The sequence below is a fragment of the Typopeltis vanoorti genome, chromosome 20, assembly GCF_054136105.1.
Source record: "Typopeltis vanoorti isolate ZY-2024b chromosome 20, IOZ_Tvanoo_1.0, whole genome shotgun sequence".
Classification (NCBI taxonomy): domain Eukaryota; kingdom Metazoa; phylum Arthropoda; class Arachnida; order Uropygi; family Thelyphonidae; genus Typopeltis; species Typopeltis vanoorti.
The window spans coordinates 91,003,608-91,030,525 of NC_143568.1; the positions used below are offsets into that span (position 1 = coordinate 91,003,608).

At 36.5% G+C, this 26,918-nt stretch overlaps 2 protein-coding genes across 3 annotated transcripts in view; one reads left to right on the forward strand and one right to left on the reverse strand.

The window, feature by feature from the left end:
• LOC150095641 (mediator of RNA polymerase II transcription subunit 19-like) overlaps positions 1 to 21,675 on the reverse strand; it is a 91,006-nt gene extending 69,331 nt beyond the window's left edge. The window contains exons 1-2 of the mRNA XM_090410283.1: positions 21,345 to 21,675; positions 12,527 to 12,683 (exon numbers count right to left, since the gene is read on the reverse strand). Coding sequence (XP_090266409.1) covers positions 12,527 to 12,683; positions 21,345 to 21,522 — 335 coding nt within the window. The 5' untranslated portion in view covers positions 21,523 to 21,675. The remainder of the gene's footprint in view (positions 1 to 12,526; positions 12,684 to 21,344) is intronic.
• A 295-nt stretch (positions 21,676 to 21,970) lies between these two features.
• The window catches only part of LOC150095642 (leucine-rich repeat and WD repeat-containing protein 1-like), a 154,362-nt gene continuing 149,414 nt past the window's right edge, over positions 21,971 to 26,918 (forward strand). For both annotated transcript variants that reach the window (XM_090410281.1, XM_090410282.1), the window contains exons 1-2: positions 21,971 to 22,106; positions 26,514 to 26,736. In XM_090410281.1, coding sequence (XP_090266407.1) covers positions 22,033 to 22,106; positions 26,514 to 26,736 — 297 coding nt within the window. In that variant the 5' untranslated portion in view covers positions 21,971 to 22,032. The remainder of the gene's footprint in view (positions 22,107 to 26,513; positions 26,737 to 26,918) is intronic.

The window sequence follows — 26,918 nt, forward strand, 5'->3', positions numbered from 1 at the left end:
CTTCCTGTATTTCCTTCAATTCTAACTGCTGACTTACAACTCAAATAAAGACTAAGTATTGCTTGATATAATACCCACTGATACCAGAGAACTGTAGCATTTTGAATAGCTTCTCTCTTGGCGCCTTGTGATGTGTTTTTACCAGACCTACAAAACTTAAATACAGATCTTTGTTATATTCCTGCGATTTCTCAACTATTTGTCGTAAGATGAAAATTTGATCCTGACAGCCTCTATTTGGCCTGAATCCAGCTTGTTCTTCACCAAGCTTCCCTTCTAGAATCCTTCTCAACCATTTCTCAGGTATACTGGCATAAATCTTACAAGGAACACTGAGTAGAGAAATACCTCTGTAATTCTCACCATTCAGTTCTATTTCCCTTTTTATGTATGGGTACTATGAGAGCTCTACTAAAATCATCTGGATTTCACCCCTGTGCAGCCACTCTAAGACTTTTATACCTCCATACTTGAGCATTTCTGGTTGAATATCATCTAACCTGCTGCCTTTATTCATTTCAGACTTTTGATGGCTTTTTCTACTTCAAGTATGGATATATATTCCTGATTGCATGCCTGGTCAGTGTTTTTTTTTTATCACTGTGCTGTCATCACTGCTAGTTTCATTTAGCAATTTTTCAAAGTAATTACTCCATACTCCAAGGATATCTTTTTCTCCAGTTTTCATATCACCTTTATCATCTCTTATTCCTTTTACAGCACACTTTTTCTTCCATTTCTGAGCTTCTTCAACACCCTCCAGAATAATCCAACCTCTTACCACCTTCTTGATATTTTTTTCTATGTTCTTACAAAAGTCTTCCTATGACTTTTGTTTAGCTAATTTTACACAGTGTTTAGCTTTCTTACATTTGTCTCTGTTCTCTAAGAGCACAAGCTGACTTATTTGCCAGGATCTTTTGATATTCTTTCTTCTTTTTCTTCACTGCCTCTTTAACTTCCTGTGTCCACCATGGAGTTCTGATTTTTCTATCCTTGCAAACAACCTCACCACATGACTCTTTGGCTGAATCAATCAATGTTTTCTTCAGAGCCTGCCACTGGAATCTCCAAGGTTTGATTCCTGTTCTCAAACTCTTTCATTTTTTCTTGAATAATGTTTGTATATTTGAGTCTACAGTTCACATCTGAGAGCTGCTCAACTTTTATTTGCTCATCATCATCATCATCATCATCATCATCAAATTCCTGCCATGTACCCTCAAGGGGTGTACAGGATATGACAGTACTACATGAAAAAATTACATCATTACTAACTTCCTATCTACAATTTTCCTCCAAATCAGCCTGTTACTTGTCAAGACTCCAACATCATCAGATCTTATATTTCTATCGTCTAAGGCACTTTGTACCGTATCAATCCACCTATATCTTGGTCTTCCTCTGGGTCGTTTTCCTGCCAACCTGGCAGAGAACACTTGTTTTGCTAATCTTTCCTCTCCCATTCTATTTAAGTGACCATACCATCTGAGATTAGCTCTGCTAACGCATTCCTGGATGCTGACAATGTCAAGTTCTTTCCTAATATCCTCATTTTTAATATGATATTGCCATTGATGCCATCTGTTCACGCCTCTAATCTTTCTCAGGACTCTCATATCTGCGGTCTCTAGTCTTTGGTCAAGTGTTTTACTTCTGACCCAGCTCTCAGATCCATAAGTTAAAATTGGTTTGAACACAGTTTTGTATACAGCTAATTTAGTGTTCCGACTAATTTCTTTCTTATTCCATATGAATTTATTCAATTGACTTCCCACGATACCAGCTTTGCTGATTCTGTTGTCTATTTCTATATTTAGTTTACCATCTTCAGTAAAAATTGTGCCTAAGTAGCTAAAATGTTTTACTTGTTCCACAGGTTCTCCATTCACAACACAGTTGACATTTTCAATGATTCTGCCTATTTTCATTGTCTTTGTCTTTTTATTGCTGACCTTCATACCATATCTATTACAACAGCTATTCAATTTAGTCAGAGAATCTTGCAGACTTGTAGCAGATTTATTTAGAAGTATAACATCATCCGCATAAAGCAAAGAGCTGACATTAACATCTCCAATTTTGATATCAGGTTTAATACCACATTCCTTCATAATGTGATCCATATAGATAATGAATAACAGAGGGGATAATGTACATCCTTGTCTCACACCAGATTTAACATTAAACCATCTTCCTGTACTTCCTTCAATTCTAACTGCTGACTCACAACTCAAATACAGACTAAGTATTGCTTGATATAATGCCCCATTGACACCATATAACTGCAGCGTATTGAATAGCTTCTCTCTTGGCACCTTGTCATATGCCTTTTCCAAATCAACAAAACTTAAATACAGATCTTTGTTATATTCCCATGCTTTCTCGACTATTTGTCGTAAAGTGAAGATCTGATCCTGACAGCCTCTATTTGGCCTGAATCCAGCTTGTTCTTCACCAAGCTTTTCTTCCACAATTCTTCTCAACCGTTTCTCAAGTATACTTGCATAGATCTTGCCAGGAACACTCAGTAGGGAAATACCTCTGTAATTCTCACATTCAGTTTTATTTCCCTTTTTATATATGGGTACTATGAGAGCTCTACTCCAATCATCAGGAATTCGTCCCTCTGTCCAGGCTTTCTGAACTATGCAGTGCAGCCACTGTAAGACTCTTATACCACCATACTTCAGCATTTCTGGTCGAATATCATCTACTCCTGCTGCCTTTCCACATTTCAAGCCTTTGATGGCTTTTTCTACTTCAAGTATGGATATGTATTCCTGACTGCATGCCTGGTCAGTGTTTTTTATCACTGTGCTGTCATCACTGCTTGTTTCATTTAGCAGTTTTTCAAAGTAATTACTCCATACTTCAAGGATATCTTTTTCTCCTGTTTTCATTTCACCTTTATCATCTCTAATTCCTTTTACAGCACTCTTTCCTCCATTCCTAAGCTTCTTCAACAACCTCCAGAATATTTTGCCACCTTCTTGATATTTATTTTCTATATTCTTGCCAAAGTCCTCCCATGACTTTTGTTTAGCTAGTTTTACACACTGTTTAGCTTTCTTACATTTGTCTCTGTATTCTGTAAGAGTAAAAGCTGACTTATTTGCCAGGAACTTTTGATATGCTTTCTTCTTTTCCTTCACTGCCTCTTTAACTTCCTGTGTCCACCAGGGAGTTCTGATTTTTTTATCTTTGCACACAACCTCACCACATGCCTCTCTGACAGAATCAATCAATGTTTCCTTCAGAGTTTGCCACTGAATCTCCAAGGTTTGATTCCTGTTCTCAAACTCTTTCATTTTCTTTTCAATAATATTTCTGTATTTTAGTCTACAGTTTACATCTGAGAGCTGCTCAACTTTTATTCGCTTTAAAACTTTCTTACATGTTATTCTTTTCAATATGAAATTCAATTTTATCCTGCTCAAGACTAAATAGTGATCACTTCCAATTTCAAATCCTCTGTACACTCTGGTGTCCTGCACCAGGGAGAAAACATCACTATCAACAATAACATAGTCAATGAGACTTTTCTTATTCCTAGCCTCTTCTCTCCATGTGAATTTGTGCACATTTTTATGTTGGAACATGGTGTTAGTAATAACCAGTCCATGTCCTGAGCAGAAATCCAACAGATATTTGCCATTATTACTAGCTTTGCTCTTTTCTCCAAATTTTCCCAAAATATTTTTGTATGTCTCACAATCATTTCCTACTCTGCTATTTAGATCCCCAACAAGGACCAACTTTTCCTTTTTCATTGTGTCAGTTGCTTTTTCTGAAGCCTCAAAAAATTCTCCCACTTCTATCTTAGTAGAGCCTTCTGTGGGACCATAGGCACAAATAAGTCTCATTGTCCAGTTCCCCATTCTCATATTTGCCCACATTACTCTACTTGAGACTGACTGCCATTCAAGAAGATTAGCCTCGTATTTTGTGTTGAATACTATGGCTACTCCTTCTTTTCCTTGATTGTTATTGCCTGAATATAACATTTTGTATTTATTGCTCAGAAAGATCTCACCAGTTTTGGTCTTTTTTGTTTCAGTCACCCCTATTATGTCGATCTGGTACTTATCTAATTCCTCAGCTAGCTCCATTTCTTTGCCATTCAGGCTTCTTACGTTGATAGTACTGATCTTTAACTCTGGTGATGTTGAGTTGGGGTTTGTTTTCAGATTTGTTCCAGTAGCTGACTTTTCGCTGTTCGCCCTGGTTCCCTGGCAAAAACAACGGGGGCCTTGTTTAACCGGGCGACGCCCCAGCCGGCATGAAATTTTGTCATGTTGTACCATCATTTTTTATTTTGGTTTAACCAATAAGAATACAATTTGGTCGGCTAAATCCCAAATTGCCAGCCCATCCTCGTTCGTTCAGTATCAAAGTAGATACCCAACAGGGTACACCACGAGAAGGTGAGGATTGGACATTAGGTCAGAAGCCCTGGTCGGTTCTCCGCATTCCTTTAAAGGCTATGTGGAGGTCTCCTCTCAGTTATACAGCTTTGACCCTTAAGCACCCCACTTTTATTTGCTTTAAAACTTTATTACATGTTCTTCTTTTCAATATGAAATTCAATTTTATCCTGCTCAAGACATAATGATGACTTTCCATTTCAAATCCTTTCTATACCCTAGTGTCCTGCACCAGAGAGAAAACATCACTATCGACAATAACAGAGTCAATGAGACTTTTCTTATTCCTTGCATCTTCTCTCCATGTGAATTTGTGCACATTTTTATGTTGAAACATGGTGTTAGTAATAACCAGTCCATGTCCTGAGCAGAAAACCAACAAATATTTGCCATTATTATTAGCTTTGCTCTTTTCTCAAAATTTTCCTAAAATATTTCTGTATGTCTGGCAATCATTTCCTACTGTGCTATTTAGATCCCCAACAAGGAACAACTTTTCATTTTTCACTGAGTGAGTTGCTTTCTTTAAAGCTTCAAAAAATTCCTCCACTTCTACCTTAGCAGAGCCTTCTGTGTTATCATAGGAACAAATAAGTCTCATTGTCCAGTTCCCCATTCTGATATTTGCCCATACGACTCTGAAATTTCCTGCCATTCAAGAAGATTAGCCTCGTATTTAGTGTTGAATACTATGGCTACTCCTTCTTTTCCTTGATTGTCATTGCCTGAATATAACATTTTGTGTTTATTGCTCAGAAAGATCTCACCAGTTTTAGCCTTCAGTCACCCCTATTATATCGATCTGGGACTTATCCATTTCCTCAGCTAGCTCCGTTTCTTTTGCATTCAGGTTTCTTATGTTGATAATACCGATATTGAACTCTGGTGATATTGAGTTAGGGTGTGTTTTATGGTTTGTTCCAGTAGCTGACTTTTCGCTGTTTGCCCTGGTTCCCTGGCAAAAACAACAGGAGACTTGTTTAACTGGTGATGCCCCAGCCAGCATGAAATTCTGTCATGTTGTACCGTCACTCAATATTGTGGTTTAAGCCAATAAGAATACAATTTAATCGGCTAAATCCAAAATTGCCACCCCTCCTCGTTCATTCAGTATCCAGGTAGATACCTAATAGGGTGCACCACGAGAAGGTGAGGATTGGACATTAGGTCAGAAGCCCTGGTCGGTTCTGCGCATTCCTTTTAAGGCTATGTGGAGGTCTCCTCTCAGTTATACAGCTTTAACCCTTAAGCGCCCCACAGAATAAAGATATCACTATGAAAACTGACATCACCAATAAGACTTTTATTTCCTGTGTATCTCTTCATGAGAATTTGTACACATCTTCATGTTGAAACATGGTTATGCATGGTGGGTAGGAAGGACTAGTCCATATCCTAAACAGAAGCCCAGCAGATACTAACCATTATTATTAGCTTTGCTTTTTTCTTCACATTTTCTCAATACATTTCTACATACTAAAGGGATTCATTTCCTAGTCTGCAGTTGAGGTCATCAACAAAAAAAAATTCATTTTATTTTATTGTCAGCTGCCATCTCCAATGATGGGGAAAAAAATCCTCTGCTTCTTCTGTATGGGATTTCAGGTGCAAATAAGTTATTGTACAAGTTCCTATTTTAAAATATGTCCATGTTACAATTTGAAACTGCAAGTTTCAAGATGAATGATGTGATCATCAAAGTCAACAAATTCAAACTCACTGGAAGAGAAGATGTCACCATTAATATTAGAAGCTTCACAGAAGAGTAATGGAGCTAGCAAAGACAGCAACAACAGGTATTTGTAAATAATATCACTACAAGATGTTATATACAAGTCCTGCACAACTTGATTGTCTTTGAGGGCCAAATCCAACTTGCATCACCTGACCAAGGGCCAGATCACTTTAGACGTAGAATCTTAGGCTATTCCACTGCAGATAAACTTAAGTAAATTTGTTAGTAGGTCTATAGTAAATACTAATTAATATGCATTTTTAAATTTTTTTGAGTTACAATTAAAATTATAATCAAAATTATTTACAAACTAATATAGCTGCAAAATTTCTCAATAAAAACCACTTAAACATAAACACAAAGTTTACTAATAATTTCACTGAGAATATCACACTTATTTTCAGTGAAATATCAGTGACTGAATATCACATTGTGACATTCAGAATGTCACAATGTGACGCATTGCATTTCTTTGTTGCCACTATTTTATCAAAGTTTGGTGTCATGTTTGAAGTGGCCATTCTTCATATGGCCTCTAAATTGATATCACTTAAAGATGAATGCTGTTTGGTTTTTTTCAAGTTCATGACTAAAAATGTTTGTTCACAAGTATATCTGCTCCCAAACATACAAAATATCTGGTAGGCAGTATCCCACAAACTTTTAAATTTATCCTGATCCAGAATACAATAAAACTCTTGTAAAGTACTCTCCCTGTGCTTGACCCGATAGTTTTCAGAACACTGGAGATCAATAACCTCCATCTGGAGTTCGACAGGTAGATTTCCTGCTTTGACAGAAAATGGATCCTCAATCACTTTTATGCGGACTTTGTCTTCATTACTCAATGGCATTCTTTACTGAAACTCCTCACTTAGAAGTGATATGTGCTTCTTATATTTTCCACCCACCATTGAATGATATTCTGATGGAATATTCTGTCGAGAAGTTAAGAAATGTGACATATCCCCTTTAGCAAGTTGATTTTCAAACAAACTTAATTTCATTTCGAATGCCTTTATAAGAGACATTAACTTAAAAACAAACTTATTTTTTCCTTGAAGCCATAAGTTAAGGTCATTCAAGTGACCCAAAATGTCACACAAGAAAAATAAATCTTGATTCAATTCTTCATCCATTATTTCTGGGAATTTTTCCATATCTTCTTGAGATTCCAAAAATTCAACTAGTTCATTTTTAGAGCGACAAAGCGTGACAAAACTTTACCGCGGCTCAACCAACGTACATCAGTGTGGTATGGTAGATCCCCGTACTCGGCATCATTTTCTTCTAGAAACGCCTGAAACATTCTGTGTTTAAAACCCCGAGCTCGAATATAGTTGACCAGAGCAAATACTACTTTAATCACATGATCAAACTGCAAAACCTTTGAACATAACACCTGCTGATGAATTAGGTAGTGAAATTTTGTCAATGGTTTACCTGCATATTGTTCAATAAACGTTACAGCACCAATATTTTTTCCACACATAAATGGGGCACCATCAGTGCAAACTGCTACTAAATTCTTGAAATTTAAGGATAGTTTTTCGGTTACACACATTTTCTACGATCTCCTTTCTTGTTGTTCTTCCTTTCATTGAACACAAACCAGCAAGCTCCTCTGTCACCTCAAAATTCTTATTAACACACCTCTTACATATATTAAAAGCTGTGCAGTATCTTTCACGAAAGTACTTTCATCCATAGCAAGCGAATAATAGACAAATTCACTAGCCAATTTTTGCAGGTTATCTTTAAGAACCTCGGCAATATCAGCCACCCTGCGCTGAACAGTCATACAGGACAGACTGATATTTTCAAAATTATTTTTCTTATCAGGACACAATTCGGAAACGGCAATCATCAGACACTTTTTTATCAACTCTCCCTCAGTAAATGATTTGCCAGCACAAACTATTTCTTGTGATATTTTTCAGCTTACCTTTGTGGCAACTTCATTTGCATATGTACTTTTTTAAAGCCTTGTTGCTCACAACTAAGGACTTTCAATAGCTTTGCTGCTTTTATTTGCTTTCCACTTGCATCCAACTTGCCAAGGTTAGGATGTTTCGATTCAAAATGATGTCTTAGATTGTACTCTTTCGGCACTGTAATAGATTCCCGGATATTTGTTTGTCCACTCAGGGTTAAATGCTCGATGTTCCGAATCTATTTTACGCTTTTTACTTAAGCTCATTGTGTCTAGATTGACAATATTAATTACAAAAACTAATGATGAAAAACTCACAATAATGCAGGTTATGATAACAGTTATGTAATGTATTGCTCCAGCTATAACCAACCATTACACTGCCAAAGCCAGTCAAGGCATGGCCAACTTTGTGTAATACGATTCATTCTCGTTCATAGACATCAAGTCGTTATCAGAGAGATGTAAATTTGAATTTCCCCGCAGCAACACTAGCGCTAACAAAACCTCAAAGTGATTGTAAAATTTGTTATTAAATACGATATTGGGAATAACTCCAAATGCAATTTATTGTCGAGTTGAAAGAAACATGATTGTGACATTAATCGCATGAACGTAAAACATGCTGGGTCTTAGTAAAAATTTTATTCAATGCTAGGAAAAAATCATCTACTTTCATATTCCCCCGTATGATAAATAATTCGATCAGACAGACAGGCCAAAATAAATAGCATTGCGGGCCGTATGTTGTGCAGGCCTGTTATATACCATCAGTAGTCATCTGGAAAGGAAGGAATCACTGTAGTATTTTTGTGTTATTGCTAAATGCTAGAGTGATTCCTGTCTTCCTTTTCCTGATGACCACTGATGTATATAACATCTTATAGAAGTATTATTTACAAATACTTGTTGTTGCCTTCTTTGCTAGCTCCATTTCTCTTCTGTGAAGTTTCTAATATTACTGGTGACATCACTTCCAGTGAGTTTGAATTTGTTCCAGTAGAAAAACCTGCCACCATCATCATCAAATTCCTGATATATATACCCTCAAGGGTTAAACAGGATATGATAGTACTACATGAAAAATTACATCGTTAATAACTTCCTATCTACAATTTTCCTCCAAATTAGTCTGTTACCTGTCAAGACTCCAACATTATCAGATCTTATATTTCTATCTTCTAAGGCACTTTTTATACTGTATCAGTCCACCTATATTTTGGTCTTCCTCTGGGTCTTTTTCCTGCCAACCTGGCAGAGAACACTTGTTTTGCTAATCTTTCCTCTCCAATTCTGTTCTTTTCCTCTCCAAGTGACCATACCAGATGAGATTAGCTCGGCTAACGCATTCCTGGATGCCGACAATGTCAAGTTCTTTCCTAATATCCTCATTTTTAATATGATATTGCCATTGATGCCATCTGTTCAAGCTCCTAATCTTTCTCAGGACTCTCATATCTGTGGCCTCTAGTCTTTGGTCAAGGGTTTTACTTCTGACCCAGCTCTCAGATCCATAAGTTAAAATTGGCATGAATACTGTTTTGTATACAGCTAATTTAGTGTTCTGGCTAATTTCTCTCTTATTCCGTTTAAATTTATTCAATTGACTTCCTACCATACCAGCTTTATTGATTCTGTTGTCTATTTCCATATTTAATTTAATATCTTCACTAAAAATCATGCCCGAAATGTTTTATTTGTTCTATAGGTTCGCCATTCACAATTCATATTTTCAATGTTTCTGCCTATTTTCATTGTTTTTGTCTTTTTAATACTGACCTTCATACCATATCTATTACAACAGTTATTCACTTTAGTCAGGGAATTTTGCAGACTTGTAGCGGATTTATTTAGAAGTATAATATCATCCACATAAAGCAAAGAGCTCAGATTAACATCTCCAATTTTGATATCAGATTTAATACTACCACTTTCCTTCATAATGTGATCCATATAGATGATGAATAACAGAGGGGATAATGTACATCCTTGTCTGACACCAGATTTAATATAAAACCATCTTCCTGTACTTCCTTGAATTCTAACTGGTGACTTACAACTCAAATAAAGACTAAGTATTGCTTGATATAATGCCCCACTGATACCAGAGAACTGCAGCGTTTTGAATAGCTTCTCTCTTGGCACCTTGTGATATGCTTTTACCCGACCTACAAAACTTAAATACAGATCTTTGTTATATTCCGTGATTTCTCAACTACTTGTCGTAAGGTGAAAATTTGATCCTGACAGTCTTTATTTGGCCTGAATCCAGTTTGTTCTTCACCAAGCTTTTCTTCCACAATTCTTCTGAACCATTTCTCAAGTATACTGGCATAAATCTTATCAGGAACACTGAGTAGAGAAATACCTCTGTAATTCTCACATTCGGTTTTATTCCCCTTTTTTATAATTGGTACTATGAGAGCTCTACTACAATCATCTGGGATTCACCCCTCTGTCCAGGCCCTCTGAACTGTGCAGTGCAGCCACTGTAAGACTTTTATACCTCCATACTTGAGCATTTCGAGTCGAATATCATCTACTCCTGCTGCAGTTTAGACTTTTGATGGCTTTTTCTACTTCAAGTATGAATATTATTCCTGACAGCATGCCTGGTCAGTATTTTTTACCACTGTGCTGTTATCACTACTAGTTTCATTTAGCAATTTTTCGAAATAATTACTCCATAATTCAAGATATCTTTTTCTCCTGTTTTCATGTCACCTTTATCATCTCTAATTCCTTTTAGAACATTTCTGAGCTTCTTCAACAACCTCCAGAATATCTTGCCACCTTTTTTATATTTATTTTCTATGTTCTTACCAAAGTTCTCCAATGACTTCTGTTTAGCTAGTTTTACACAGTGTTTAGCTTTCTTACATTTGTCTCTGTATTCTCTAAGAGCACAAGCTGACTTATTTGCGAGGAACTTTTGATATGCTCTCTTCTTTTCTTTCATTGACTCTTTAACTTCCTGTGTCCACCATGGAGTTCTGATTTTTTCATCCTTACAGACATATATATATATATATATATATATATATATATATATATATATATATATATATATATATATATATATATATATATATATATATATATATACATATACTAAGCAAGTAATGTGAAGTCATTAGTCTCTATATACAATTTGCCCAGGTGCGAAGTTACTTCACATGCAAACTTTGTTTGCTTATACTTGGATAAAGGATTAATCTAGTAATATTTTTGGCTACTTGTATATGGAAATATGACTTCTGTATTACTTCAACCTTGGTATCACTTCTGGATTTGGATCCCACTGATGCACTTTTGTGCAGAAGTGTTGCCACCCTGAGATATGAGTGGCTCTGCTCAGGTGCGGGTTTTTGCCTGTGTAAAACAGCCAGTTCAACCTGTCTCTAAGTTGGACCACAGCTGAGATTATGGCTCTGCTTGGTGGTGGGGGTGAGCCTGCCAATGGGCAGAGTCACTGCTGAGGGTTCCTCCTTGTGGCAGGGTGGGTCTGTCACTGAGTGGAACCACTACTGAGTAAAATGATCCTTCAGCTTGCACTTGCTGAGTTTAGGGGGATCACCTCAGTTTTTGGAGACCTCCCTTCACTTATATAGTGAAAAAAGTCTGGTTAGTGACACTTCCCATAATGTATAGCATTATACATGTCTTTAGGGATATGTGCTTTGCATTATGGGATACTGAGGATTAAACCAATAATATAATTTCTTGGCATCGTTAATTTATATAGTATAACCAAGTGGAAAACTTTCAACTGTTTCCCCTGATGAAGACAGCAGGGTCTTTTTTGTTTAACAAGGCGATGCCCTAGCTAGTATGGCATTTGATATCACACTTATACATGAAATTTTGCACACAATTTGTGGGTGATTTAAGCCAGCACAGAATACAATTTGGTCAGCTAATTCTAAAACTGCCAGTTCAGCCTTAGTATACAGCTGAATACTTACTAACTGGGTACACCATGGGAATGTGAAGATTGGAGAAGCCCTAGTCAGTCCTCTGCATTCCTTGGATTTTCTCCCAGTTATTTAGATTAGCCCCAACCCTCAATCTTGCAGAAAACTAACTGAAGTAGAGTAAAAAATTAACAGTAATTCCGACTTCTTCCACAATATCATTGCATTTCTGAAGTAGTTTTTCATGCATAGCAAACTGCTGGATAATATACAAAAATTTCTATTGTTCTGAACAGCTGTTTTACTTAGGCAAGAATAAGAATAACTGAAGATATTCTAAAAAGAAAATATTTTCCATGTTTATAAACTTGCTCATTGTATCATATTATAATAAATAGCTATTGATTTTTTGGGTAGCTTTCATTACTCATTAAACATCATGTAAAATATCACCATAAATTACAAAAACCTAATTCAGTATTTTTTCCCCCCTTTTCTTAAAGATCAAGCAAAATACCTGTTATCTTGGTGTCCTGGGGCATCAATATTTCCTGGTAAATTTGGCAAAAAGGCACTCAACTGATCTTTCATTTTCCTTCCACAGAATTTGTTATAGGAATGTTCTAGGTTATGAAAAGCCATAAGATTTGCTGCCCCAGTTAATGCACTTTCAGCTTTCAAAGGAATAAAAAAAAATTAATTAATTTAATAACAATATATTAACAGTCCTATACAAGCACTATTCATTTAACAAAGGTACCATGTTTTTGTATTTATTAGAGAATCCTTGATTCTAGTGACTTTGATTATACCATATGGTATTCTACAATTTGGTAAATTTGAATACACAAAATTTGCAAGTGTTTTAACTAAAGTTGTTAATATAAAAAAATATAAATATAAAAAAAGTACATACAAAACACATAAAAATATTACAATAAGACATTTCTCATATATTTCAGCCTCGCATCTCCCTCTCTCTCTCTCTCTGATACATCATCATCGTCTGGAAATTTAGATTTTGCATAAAGCTTCACAATTCTGTCTTTCATCTTCTTACCTGAGGATAATAGATAAGCCTTGTTTTTCTTAGATTTCTTGGAAATAAAATCTTTTCTGTCTTTGTTTGAGTTACAGAATAGCAGAGGGAAAAAAACAGATGTGAGACCAAATATTCATAGAAAAAATTTCTGCATGTTCATAAGTACAGGGATAAAATTGTCATAATCAATTTAAAATCAAATTCCTGGAACACAGATATCACTTTGTCCATCTATCAGTGAATGACTAACACCTCCTATGTAATGCACTTCAGGAAAAAAAGTGGCCAATATATTTTGCTTTGCAATTAGCATATAAGGAATATTTTTTGTTCTGCAGGCAAATTTACACAGGCCAACTAACAAAGGCTATCTGCTACAGGCAGCTGATACTTTCTTTCTCTCTCTCTAAATTACGGCCAAGTGAACTTCAAACAAAATCTACACTCCAGTGGTTGAATAGCGAGCTAATTTTCTCTCCTTTCAAACATGTACCATTTAGCAAATTAAGTCAAAGCATGTGATTTTTGACCTGAGAACCAGTATCCAGGAACTATATGGGGAGTAAACTTTAAATGATTTCAATCTTGGGAGCAAGGAAAGATCAGAAAAATGACATTGTTATAAAAAAAGGAATGGAGAATGATCTTACAAAATCAAAAGATTTTCTTTTGATATCAATGAAATGAGAAATAATGATTTGGAGAAAAGAGATGTTAGCAGTGCATGGAGATGATCAAGGGCTATTTGAAAAAAAAAAGCATTATCAGACTGTATATACCCCAAGTCAGGAGTTTCATGGATGAATAACATCATTAAGCACTGGCTGCAGAAAAAGTTGTGGAGAGAGAAAAATGTGATCAGCAAGTCCATGGTAAGAAAAACCAAAGAAATCTAAACAGTTCTTTTTTATATAGCAAGTAAATGGAAGAATAACTATGGAAGGTTTGATTTTAACTACAGTAGTATAAACTGGGGAGAGGAAGATGCATATAGCAATAAGGGAATGGAATTTCTAGAATTCTTGAGGGACAAATGTCTTAGGCAACATGTAATAGAGGGAACAAGAGTTTTGGATTTGGTTATAGCATCAGAAGAGTTGATAATAACTGAGATGACATCTCTCCCACCAGTTCAAGAGAGTGACCATATGGTTTTGACTTGGAAAATGAATAGACATGCAGGAGTATCAAAGAGATGGGAACGTTATGTGGAATTATAAGGCAGGTGATTATAATAGTCTAAGACGTCAACTTGGGGAAGTTTCATGGAGGGAGGAATTGGAAAGCCGGGATATCATTAGTGCGTGGGAAATTATGAAAGAATATTGGTTAGCAGCAATGGTAAGTTGTATACCACGAGTGAACAAGAGGATACAATTTGGAGTAAAGTGGATGACAAACAATATTAAACAATTGCATGCGAAAAAGAGGCTGTGGAAGAGATATAAGGAGACAGGAGAAGAGAAGATGCATGAAGAGTATAAGACACAGGCCAGAAGAGTGACTAGTATGGTAAGGAAGATGAAACTGGAATATGAGAGGTGATTAGCCCTAAGATCCAAAGAAAATCCTAGGGAATTTTTTAGATATGTGGCCAGTAGGAGGAGAAATGACTGTAGAAGAATGATATTGTGGGATAAAAATGGGAATAGAGTGACTGATGCAGCGGACATAGTAGAATTGTTCAATGAACACTTTATTGGAGTATTTCATCCTAGAGGAGTCAGTTTTAATGCTAGAGGGATAGGGCAGGTTCAAGGTTTAGAGGTACAGGAGGAGAGTGTGTTTCAAATACTGAGTGCTCTGGATGTTAGTAAAGCTGTGGGACTGGATGGTATTTCACCACGAGTTTTGAGAGAATGTGCTAGGGAACTGACAGTGCCTTTGACCTGGCTTTTCAATGAAAGTCTGGCTGCTGGAAAGGTGCCCATGGAATGGAAGGAAGGTAAGATAGTGCCATTACATGGGGGGGGGGGGGATAGCAGACTGGAAGTGTCTAATTATAGACCAGTTTGTGTGTCATCAGTAGTTAGTAAGATCTTGGAGAAAGTAGTGAAGGACAGCAATGGGCAGATAAGAGTAATGTTATCTGTGAGAGTCAACATGGATTTGTGAAGGGGTGCTCTTGTTTTAGCAATATGCTAGCCTTTTATGATAAAGTTACAAGAGCATTAGATGAGGTTACAAAAGCATTAGATGAGGGAAAGGCATATACTGCAATTTTCTTAGACTTAGCGAAGGTATTTGACAGGGTGCCACATGATAAGCTGATATTTAAGTTGCAGCACATGGGTCTGGATGTCAGATTGGTCAACTGGATTCAGGATTGGCTGTCCGATAAGTATCAGAGAGTTGTGTATGGTGGGGCAGTTTCAAGGAAGCAGAGGGTTACAAGTGGGGTCCCACAGGGCTCAGTACTGGGACCTATATTGTTTAACCTTTATATCAATGACATTGTCAGTGGATTGCAAGGGGATAATCAGTTTTTTGCAGATGATGCAAAGCTGAGAAGGATTATTAGTAATAGTGCAGATGCGGCAGCCCTGCAAGAGGATTTGAATAAGCTAGATAGATGGGCAAATGAATGGAGGTATCAGTTTAATGCAGCAAAAATGTAAGGTCTTGAGGTTTGGGACGTATCGATGGGACGCTGCATACTCTATGGGAGGAGTTAAACTGCAGGAAGTAGGAGAGACAAGAGATCTGGGGTTGATGATTGATAGAAACCTGAAATTTAGGGGACATATTGCAAAGGTGGCTAAGGTAACACAGAGGATTGCTGCAATAATGAAAAGGACACTGACCTGCAAAGATAAAACAGTTATCATTCCATTGTATAAGACCCTGATCAGACCACACTTGGACTATTGTTCTCAGATTTGGTCCCCAGGATTTGAAGGGGATAAATTAACTGTGGAAAGGGTACAAAGACAGATAACAAAGATGGTTTCAGGCCTGTACAATGATAGTTATGTGGATCAGCTGAAGGAATGTGGACTGTAGAGTTTGGTAGATAGAAGAAGGAGAGGTGATATGATTGAGACTTTTAAACTGTTGAGAGGGGGTTACAGGGTTGACACTGGGGAGTTCTTTCGCTTGGTTAAACAGTGGGAAGGAGTGATGACGAGGCCATCCCTGGAAGTTACGAAAGGAAACGTGAGTAAGAGGGTAAGGAGTGGTTTCTTTGCATGGAGGGTGGTTGAACTATGGAATGCACTGCCTGATGTAGTGGTGAGAGCGAGAACGGTCAATGAGTTCAAGGAGTGGTATGATAGACTTTGTGTTTCTTGGGGGGGGGCCTCCCCTCGATGAGTCTTGATAGACTTTGTGTTTCTTAGGAAAGACCTCCTACGATGAGTCTTTTGACTCCATGGAGGCCTGAATAATAATAATTTAACAAGTGCTGAGAGTAGGCAGGTAATAGAAGCAAATGAAATAGTTGAGTTACTGAGTAATCATTCTGCAAGGATGTACATCCAAAGTGGAGATACTGCATTGATAGATGTGACACTGATTGATGGGATAATAAGGCAGAATATTTAGAAGCACTTAGGATATTGCTGCCCACCAAATCAGAAAGAAGGAAATGAGTAAATATAACCAAAAAACTTGACCTTAACAAAAACAATATAGAAACACATTAAATAAAAAATTATAAAATAAATATTTTTGAAGAGGATGTTGATAAATTAAATCAAGCAATAACAGATATTATAGTAACATCTGCAAATACTTTTAATATATCAGCAAAGAATAAAAAATACAAACTTTCACAGGAAACCATAAACATGATGAAAAAGAGATAAGATATGAAACAAGATAAAAACTCTACTTCAAAAACAGAATACTCTGTGTTATGTAAAACCATAAGGAAAAGAGTAAGACATGAAATCAGAGCTAAAAACACTATAAAAATATCAACAAACAATATACAAAAAAAAATAAAAATTCTAAGAAGCCTGATGATTGGAAACAAACACTTAGTAGCAATAAAAGAAAAGAATAGTACAGTAACAAGAAATCCAAAAGGAATTATCAAAAGGCTGAAAGATTTCTTCTTTTCCATGCCTACCTCTTTAAAATTCTGAGTACACTATAGAGGTCTGATTTTTCTATTCTGGCAAACAACTTTGCCATATACTTTTCTAGCTGCAAAGAACTTTTATAAAGATGAATCTGATAGCACCATACAGAATAACAGAGGTAACTCCAATATTGAAAATAACTTTGAATTACCAATAACCTATGAAGAAGTACATGAAGCTATATACTAAATGAAAAATGGAAAAGCTCCAAGAGAACATGAAATCCAAATCGAGTTAATAAAGATTGCTAGTGAAAAATTAATAAAACATCTAACAAACCTTATCAACTTACGCATTGATACAAGGAAAATACCTACAATCTGGAATAATGCAATATGAATATTAATTTATAAAAAAGAAGATAAAGAAGAAGCCAAAAATTACAAACCAATTAGCTTATTATCAGTTCTATATAAAATACTTACAAAACATAATAACTACCAGAATAACACCTATTCTGGATTTAAAACAACTGGTAGAACAGGCTTGCTTCTGAAAAGGATATAATACAATCAACCATATACATAGACATTCCACCTCCTCTGTCAGTACACTGAGGCAAATCATGGAAAAAACAGAATATCGAAAACCTCTCTAAAAATTAGAGATGTCAAGTAATTATATTCTTGGTTTCATCCTTTATCCAAATGTAAGCATTACATGTGAAGTAACTTCACAACTGAGCTACTTGTATACAGAGGCTAATGACTTCACATCAATTGCCTTAGTATCCCATAATGCAATGCACATATTGAACATATACAATGCTATGTATTATGGGAAGGGCCACTACCTAGACCTTTATTGAGGTCTCATCAGTGGAAGCCAGACCCAGAAGTAATACCAAGGTTGAAGTAATATTTCTATATACAAGTAGTCAAGTCATAGCCATACTTTCTATCGTTCCTCCAGGCAACACTCCTCAGGCATTCTAACTTGCCCACCAGAGATCATCGTGTCTCCATGCATCACATAACTTGCATGGAGACACTCTGTTCCTTCCTTGCTCATCTGCATCCCTCACTCTCCTCTAACACTTTCTTTCTTTGTTCCCCTACTTATATTTTGTCCAGGTATCTCTCCATCCCTGGTTCCAGCACTCCCTTGCATTTTTCTCATTCCCTCTCTTCTGTTTCTATTCTCTCCTCTTCTATCATTCCCATAACTCTCTCTCACCCTACTTCGATTCATTCTGCATTCATTGTTTCCAGTTGCTTAATCTTTTCTTTCATGCTTCTGAACTCATTCCTGAGACATTCCACTTCCTCTATCACTGCATCTCTCTCTCTCTCTCTCTGCAAGCTACCCACTCTTGCTCGCCATTCATCCTCTCAGCTAAGACAGACCATCTAAGAAAACTTCACAATGATTCAAACTTACCACACTACCCACTTTTTCCACTTGTTATCTCACACAATCACACTACTCATCTCTCTAGGTCAGTATTCTCCTGCCTCTGATGCAATGCTGCTGAGGTCTATAATACTAATCTCTAGCTCACAAAGTTCTTCTCATTTCCTATATTTTCTGCGTGTATGTGCTTTCCGATCTCTCACCTGCCAAATATCCAACTTCTGGGATGCATACTTTGCTGTGAACGCAAAGCGAATGAAGTAGTGCTCGGGCGCTACTTCGTTTGCCCAAGCAGGGCCAGAGGAGATCACGGGTATCATGTATCGGCGATCACTGCAGATGCTCAGTCATAGCTCGTATGCAATGCATAGTGTATATTCTCAAATCGTTTACTCAACTCGCCCCCCCCCCCAAGATTAAATCTTGAGTGCGCCACTGACAGTAGCAGAATCTGTGTTACATTTGTATATATTAATCTTGCATACAAGAAATCACAAAATCTAACATCAGAGTGGTGTGTGTGTGGACAAGTCATTAAGGAGGAAGAAAGAGCTTGTTTCTTGAATGGCTGAAAGCTGTACTTGGGGAAAATTACATAAGAAAGACTGTTTCAAAAAACAGAGGAAGACAGGATAAAAGATGAAGATGAAAAATTGGTTCAACTAAGTGTGAAGATTAACTGTGAATGGATGTTGTGAAGGAATGGTGATTAACCCATGAAAATATCTGTAGAAAAGGCTTAAAGAGCAAAAACAGAACACCTATAAGAAAAAGATGAAGTGAGTCTACGTGAGAAGTCATCTATTAACCAGATTGTCCTCTTTGGCATAGCATCAAGTATTTTTAGAAAAGATTTTATTATTATTTATTATTATTATGTGACACCTCCAGGGAGTCCACAGACTCATCGAGGGAGGGCACCTACTCTACGTCTCTCTCTCTCTCTACTTCAATCTGCCAACTACAACTACACCAATGCTATCTACCATCCACGTTCACATTTTGGTGCACTAACTAATTTTGAAGGCAGTATTCAAAACAATCACTAACAAACACTGCATCTGTAGTATCTAGAGCACAAATATTTCCAGCAGAATGCTACAGACGTAATGTTTGTGCCAAGAAAGCCTACAGATGTAAATCCAGTCTTGATAACCATCATAAGTCAGCCCAAGAAGAGAAACCTGATCTTGGCCATGGATCTGAGTATTATCAAAGACTGGAAGTGAGGAGAGATCTTTCTTGCCAGAAATAACACAAGACTATGTTTTGGTAGCAATGAAGTTCACAAGGTTGTCCTAACCAGTTGAAACTAGATTGCCAATTTTCTTTATGAAAATGCAACAAATTACCTTTCTGCAGATTTCTCTATAAATGCTTGAGCACACCAAGGTTCTATGCTTGCTCTTGCACTAAATAACCTATCAGTAACCTCAAATCCCATCCACAGTTTTGTCGAGGACAGTACACTTTATTCGTCTTTTTCATTCAACAAACCTTGCAATGCTACCAAGCTAAAAGAGCTTCCATAATGAGTGCCCTAAACACAACCTCCAATACTTCAATACTATCAAAACACAATCTTGCCCTATTTCAATACAAGAAATACTGCACTTCATCTCGCAATAGCTTTGACAATGTCCAGATCTCCATGCCAGATCAGATATCTCTTCTTGTACTGACTTGCATCACTAACATCTTTCTCTCGGCATAAGTACATCACATTCATTGCCTCTTAGGCATCGAACTAAGACATTATTTCTCACCTATGCAACTCCTAATACTACCTAAAATCCCAAATCTGCCCTACCTCAAGAGGGATGGTGCAGCCAAAATCTCTAAAAATGCTTGATGCTAGATGAGAATAATACATTTAATTAGTAACCCTTCTCTAACAGATTCAATCCAACCATATACCCTTAGATATACTGTTTCCAATTTTGTGACTCTTTTACAGGTATTTTCATGCATTGTTTTTCCAAATTAGCAGATGCCATCCCTCCCTCAACTTTTCCTTAAATCTATAAAACACACAAAGAACTCTTGGGCAACATTCATCGTTGTCAAGTCCCAAATATAACAAACTTCTCACTCTTTCATATCTTCTACCTTCCTATTCTGGAGTCTTTCCTGCACAATTTTCCCCTATAAATTATAACCTTCGGTTATTCAAAAAAAAAAATTGACCACACAAGGGACTCATATGCTACACACACACGACATTGCAAGGAGGATTGATATTTTAAAATATGAGTCAGCCTTCAGGATATTTGTTCTGTTCGTCATATGATAGTGAATGGAGGATAATCTCATCAGCAAGTACGTGGATAGAAATATAAATATTTAAATTTAAAAACTTTAAGTTTTAGTTCCATACGTTGAATCTATATATCATTTATTTTTCTCGTAATAATAATCTAACACCATCACTGTTTATTAAACATGACATTTCCACAACCAAACTTTTAGTCACATTGTTCTTTTGGGTCATTTAAACATGGTTACGATGTAAACAATCACTATTACATTTAAAGAACTGTCAATCATCCCACATCCCTAAATTCCAAAATATTAATAACTGACCATCTCAATCGGATTGGAAAAAAAAAAATTAATATCAGTGCTATCCACTTTCATTAATTTCACCGGCTTAAAATGTAAGAAAGTGAAACAGAATATTTACGTTGTTTTGAAAAGTATTAATTAAATTGTATATGTGCACTTTGTTAATTTGCCTCCATCATATGATATAGTTTTCTACTATATTAGCTTTAACTTTAATCAGAAAACCTAGAACTCCAGTATGTTTTGAAAATAAATGTGTGCTGTCTTTCAGTCAGAATCTAACTGCTTACTTGGAGGTTCCTTCATAAGATAAAATGGCCCACTGTGAACTATAGCAGGTGTTTTGCCTAAAGATATGGTGGTTTTTAATGTTCCCGTAGAATCCTGACGAGGAACAACAGGAGAGCGAGCTCCTCTTGGACTCGATTTTGGGGAATATTGTTCAGCACGACGTACAACATCAGCCATTTTCGATATTACGATACAAAGCCGAACCAATTACACAGCACTGAATGAAAACTTGCTCCAACGGAGTAAGAACAGTAAGTCAGTGCACAACGCAGATTAAATGGTACACATAGCGTAACAGTGATAAAATAATAAGAGAGAGAGAAACGAGCAGTTATAAAACTAATATTTGTACGCGTCTTCTAAATATTTTATCAATCACGTGTATTACTAACATTATGAACCAGAAAGTTACAAAAAAAGAACTTCGCAACTGAAAGATGCAAATAGCTTTTAGTTTCGTAGGAGCGCCAAATTTTGACTGTTGATTCTAGTCGTGAAAAGAATGTGATTCAGAACTTTTAAAGATTTTAAAAGATTTGTTTTCATTGTTATGTTGTTTTCTTGCCAAAGGCTATTGAGAAAAAGTTAAAACGGGAATGAAATTAATGTTTTTAATATAAGTTTACAAATGCTAGTTGTAATATTGCTTAGAACTTTTTAAAGATATACATCAATATAGACATTACAATGCCTGTGTTAACAAAAAAATTGTTACTGGATCGAACGGGTTGCCTATCATTATCCGAAATAAAAGATTTATGGTTAGTTTTTGCATATATATATATATATATATATTCAATCGAACATGCATCTTAATTAAGTGTATATTTATATATTTATGTTTTTGATGATGGATAGAAGACGTTTCTTTTCCTTTTTATTATTATTTAGTATTCATGGGATCGGCATTGTTCATCAGTGGTATTCAGATTAATATTAATAATATTCTGATCAAGACATCGCAGTGGAGTACCTAAATCTCCACGTTTGTGACTTGCACTAATCATTATTCACATAGTGCCAACTATACTGTTCCTTAAACACACGCACAGACATTGCACTGAAAAATACACCCGGCCACCCTCTCATTCACCAAGGGGGGGGGGTCAGTCATTACATCTTTGCTAACCATACTCTTGCTGAACTTCTAGTGCAGTCCCGTTGCTCCCTCCCCACAGCCATGTATTAAAAAATTTCATCTATCTATCCTATAAAATCATGTTAATAACTTATATGTGTATGTGATATGTGATATTCTCTTTTCTGACTATCAACCAACTTCTGCAACCCATAAACACTCACATTCTGTCATCATAGGAGCATTCCAAGCTGAACATGATATGGAAGTTTTTGCTACAAGCAGTGATCTAATGCAAATCATACACTTGCCTACCTGAATTTCCAATAATCCCCTCCACTTTCCCAATACCCTTGATCTTTTTTTAACTAGTTCTCCTTCCAGACACACTGTAGAGGTTATCTCTCCTCTCAGTAACTCAGACCACAATCTTCTCATAAAATGCCCCCTTCTCTGACTACACTAAACATCAGGTCCTTTGGTGCTGTAAAGGTACTAATGGAATGGCCTCTAGAACTACTATTTTCCATGGCATGACTATTGCTTCCTCTGTTATAATAAAGTTAGTTTAATCATTTATCCAAGTGTTAGCGAACAAAGTTTGCACCTGAAAATATCTTCAGGACTGAGGTAAGGTAGTACAACACCAGGCAACTTGTAGCAAAGGTGGCCAAGCTACCATCACTCCTATCTCAGTATCTCCCATAATGCAAAACACATCTCCTTGTGGATATGTATAATGTTATGCATTAAGGGAAGGGCCACTACCCATACCGGTTTCGACCTTTGTATAGGTGAAGCGGGCTCTAAAAATAAGACGATCCCGAAAGATTGCCCAACTCAGTGTTGTTCCCCTCAGTGACAGGCTCATCCCCATCACCAAGAAGAACTTCTCAGCATTGGCTCTACCTGTTGGCAGGTTCACCCCGCCACAAAGCAGAGCCATAATCTCAGCGGTGGCCCACTCAGAGACAGGCAAAAACCCACCTCCAAGCGGAGCCTGTCAGAGCCGGATCTGTCCCGCACCGGTTTCGACCTTTATTGAGGTCTCTTCAGTGGGAGCCAGGCCCTGAAGTGGAGATACCAGGCAAAAGCAATGGAGAGGTTATCTTTACCTATAGGAGTTGCCATAAGGTGTGCCACCTTATTATTAAATTACTCTGGATTTAGAGAAAAATGTTGAAAGTTTATTTTGCACTTGGTTAGTCTATAATAAATTTAGTTTAATCTTTTATCCAAGTGTGAGAAAACAAAGTTTGCGCCTGAAAATATCTTCAGGACTGTGGTAAGGTAGTGCAACTCGTAGCAAAGGTGGCCAAGCTTATGAGAATATAACCTTCAGCATCAGAGCAGAGCTGCTTTGGTTTGTACTACTTAAAAGGCATGAACTCATTCCACAAGTCTTTTATTTATGTATTTAGATTTCATAGGCCTGACAGCTGTTTTGAACTTATGATTCTCACCAGAGACTAGGCAGAAACCTGAAGTGGGCAAAAATCCTCCTTCCAACCACAGCATCCTCATGTCAGAAATTGATATTTTTCATAAATGAACTCTCAGCAGGTACATAATTAAAATACTGAAATAAAGTAGCTAAAAGGCTTCATTCTGGCAAAAGTAAGATATTGATATAATCTGATAATCAGATTATATCAATATCTGATATATGTCACCATGCTTTGTATTGCTCATGAGTGTATTGATCATCTTTTCTTTATATTTACCCCACAATGTTTTATGTATTTATTTATTTATTTATTTTCCAAATTTATGAGATTGCTCATTCATTTACCTCTTCCATAGTTTATCTTCCTGCCTCTGGGTGTCCAGTGTGACACTGCTTCTTTCTAACAGTCCCTGACCATTTTCTATGTACTACCTACATTGTTCCCTTGCACTGCTCTCTTATGTATGTCATTGCTCCAAACTGCCTCCTAAGTTTGTCATAATCATTAGCTCTGTAGTTCCATATATCCTTAACTGAAAAATTTCACATAACTTCATGATCACTTTGCCTCCAGCTGGGAAAGTGATCATACCCTCTCCCTCCCACCCTCCTGGTGGGGAGTTATGCCTGCATTCCTTCTTTCTCTCCCTTCTTCCTTCACAGCATCAATCAATTTCCTTGATTTTTCACTTTTAGCATCTCACTCCAGAACCATTCAAATGAACTCCATCAGCCATATATAAGCCTTTTTGGCCATTAAATTATCTCCAAACATCTGAGGATTACCATTTTCATATAGAGTTGTTTGCAATACTGGCTCCTATTCTCACTTCACTCCTGTCATACTATAGCAGTAGGCTCACGGTCTTTACTCTCTCACTTTTTTATACCTGCCAAAACAAACAACTCTTTCACTTTCCCTCTTGACTTTATAACAGTTACACTAACATCACCGATCTTTTTGCACCCCAAAAATCATTTCAGTCATATTTCAAGCACACCTCTTATTATAGTCACCATAACATAATCTCTATTTATTCCCATTTTCTTGCTGTTTGATACTCTTTTCACTCACTTCTCCTTCTGATGTACAACATGCCATATGTTTCTTTCACTTTAGCTCCCATGAATGACTCCATGCAAGTGTGTTTTTCTCTCATCACTGCCACCCTACTTCAGTTGACCTCCAATACACAGTTTTGCAGATGACAGCACATTGCACTCCTCCCTTTCATTTAATAAACCTTACTCTACACAATTCACTTCAACCTACAGAACATCAACCACCACCTCTCTCAATTCTGATCTCCAAGCCATCTTCCAATGGGGTTCAGATAGCCTTGTCAATTTCAAATGCTAATAAAACCCAGTTCTGTCTTATTTCTCATCATTTTCTCCCAGTATTATTTTTGACAACACCCAAATTCCCAAACAAGATGAGATTTCTCTTGGAATTATCCTGACACCAAGCCTCTCCTTTCTTAAACACATCACAACCATTGCATCCTCAGCATCTAAAAAACTAGGATTTCTCTTTCGCTCAAAACGTTACTTCACCCCTGAACAGCTGTTAACTTTATACAAAATGCAAATCCACCCAGCTATTGAATATTGCTTACACATATGGGGTGAGGACCCTAAAAGCTCCATCAAAATGCTTGACTCAGTACCTCCCACTATTGCACAGGCATTTGGTTTCTGCAATATATGTATTCTATAAATATTTCCATGGGAAATGTTCATCTGAAATAGCATCAATAATTTCCCCATTTAGTACTAAGCTCATTGGAACACGTGCATCTGCTGCTCAACATCTTTTCACAATGCACTTTGAAACCCAACAGGTTTCTTTTCCTCCTCCTCCATCCCTGCGACCGCTGTATTGTGGAACAGTCTTCCCCCTGTTGGGTTTTCCAAAGAATACAATATACAGTCTTTTAAATCAAATGTAAACAAGTTCTTCCTTTCCCAACCCACTATCCATGTATGGTACTAATGTACCATAGGTTGATCCATCAACTTGTCATGTTATTATGGGCTCAACGTTAAAAAAAAAAAAAACTCTCTTCTTTCACATTACTTCTACCTCATCTTTCATACTCCCATTTATATCACTAATATTTGTTCACGCTCTTTCTTTTAGCACTGCCCACATTTCTGGCACTTATGAATCACAAACTGTATGTCTTTCGTAATGAGCACATTTTGTATGATAAAATGTGTGCATGCACACATTTTATCATACAAAATCCTTTCCATGTAATCATCCATATTAAATTATTAACTTGCTCTAATGATCTGGAATCCTTGCTCTGTTGATATTCTAGAATAAAGATTTCAGATTATCTAACCCAGACTTAAGAAATAAATTAGTCTTATGCAATCATAATCTTGAGAGGTAAAGCCTATCCGAAAATCATTCTTGTACAACTCTGGCTGATCTTAATAGAATATTGTTTATTGTAATATAGATCATACATTGATATCCAGTAGATAATAATTAACAGATCACTTGATTACTTAAATTTCATATTGCACATATGTAATTTCTGCAACTGATGATAAACTCTTTTGTTGTGATATACAGTATATCATTCTTTAAGTTTTTTTTTTTTTAATATATATATTTTTTGTTTTATATAGTCTGGCTAATAATGATCTTGTTAGCGTAGATGCTAGTCTGCTGATAGAAATGACAGGAATAAAAAGTTTAGATGTTTCTGGTAACAGACTCAGAACTATGCCTAATGTGTACTTACAATCATTGAAAAAACTGAATTGTGAAGACAATATGATAAAAGATGTCCACTTTCTCAAAAATTATCCAAATCTACAAGAGTTGTCCTTAACTGGAAATCCTTTGACAGTAAGTATTGTCTTTGAAATCAATACACTGCTGTTTTTTATTGCTGTTCTTTCTTTTGTGATATTTGAATTATGAAAACTAATACCATTGAGCTATTGTTATGGTAGTTATTGTGATATATAATAAAAAAAAATGTAAACTTGCAAAGATTTTGTACTATTACCAAAAATTTCAGGTTGCAA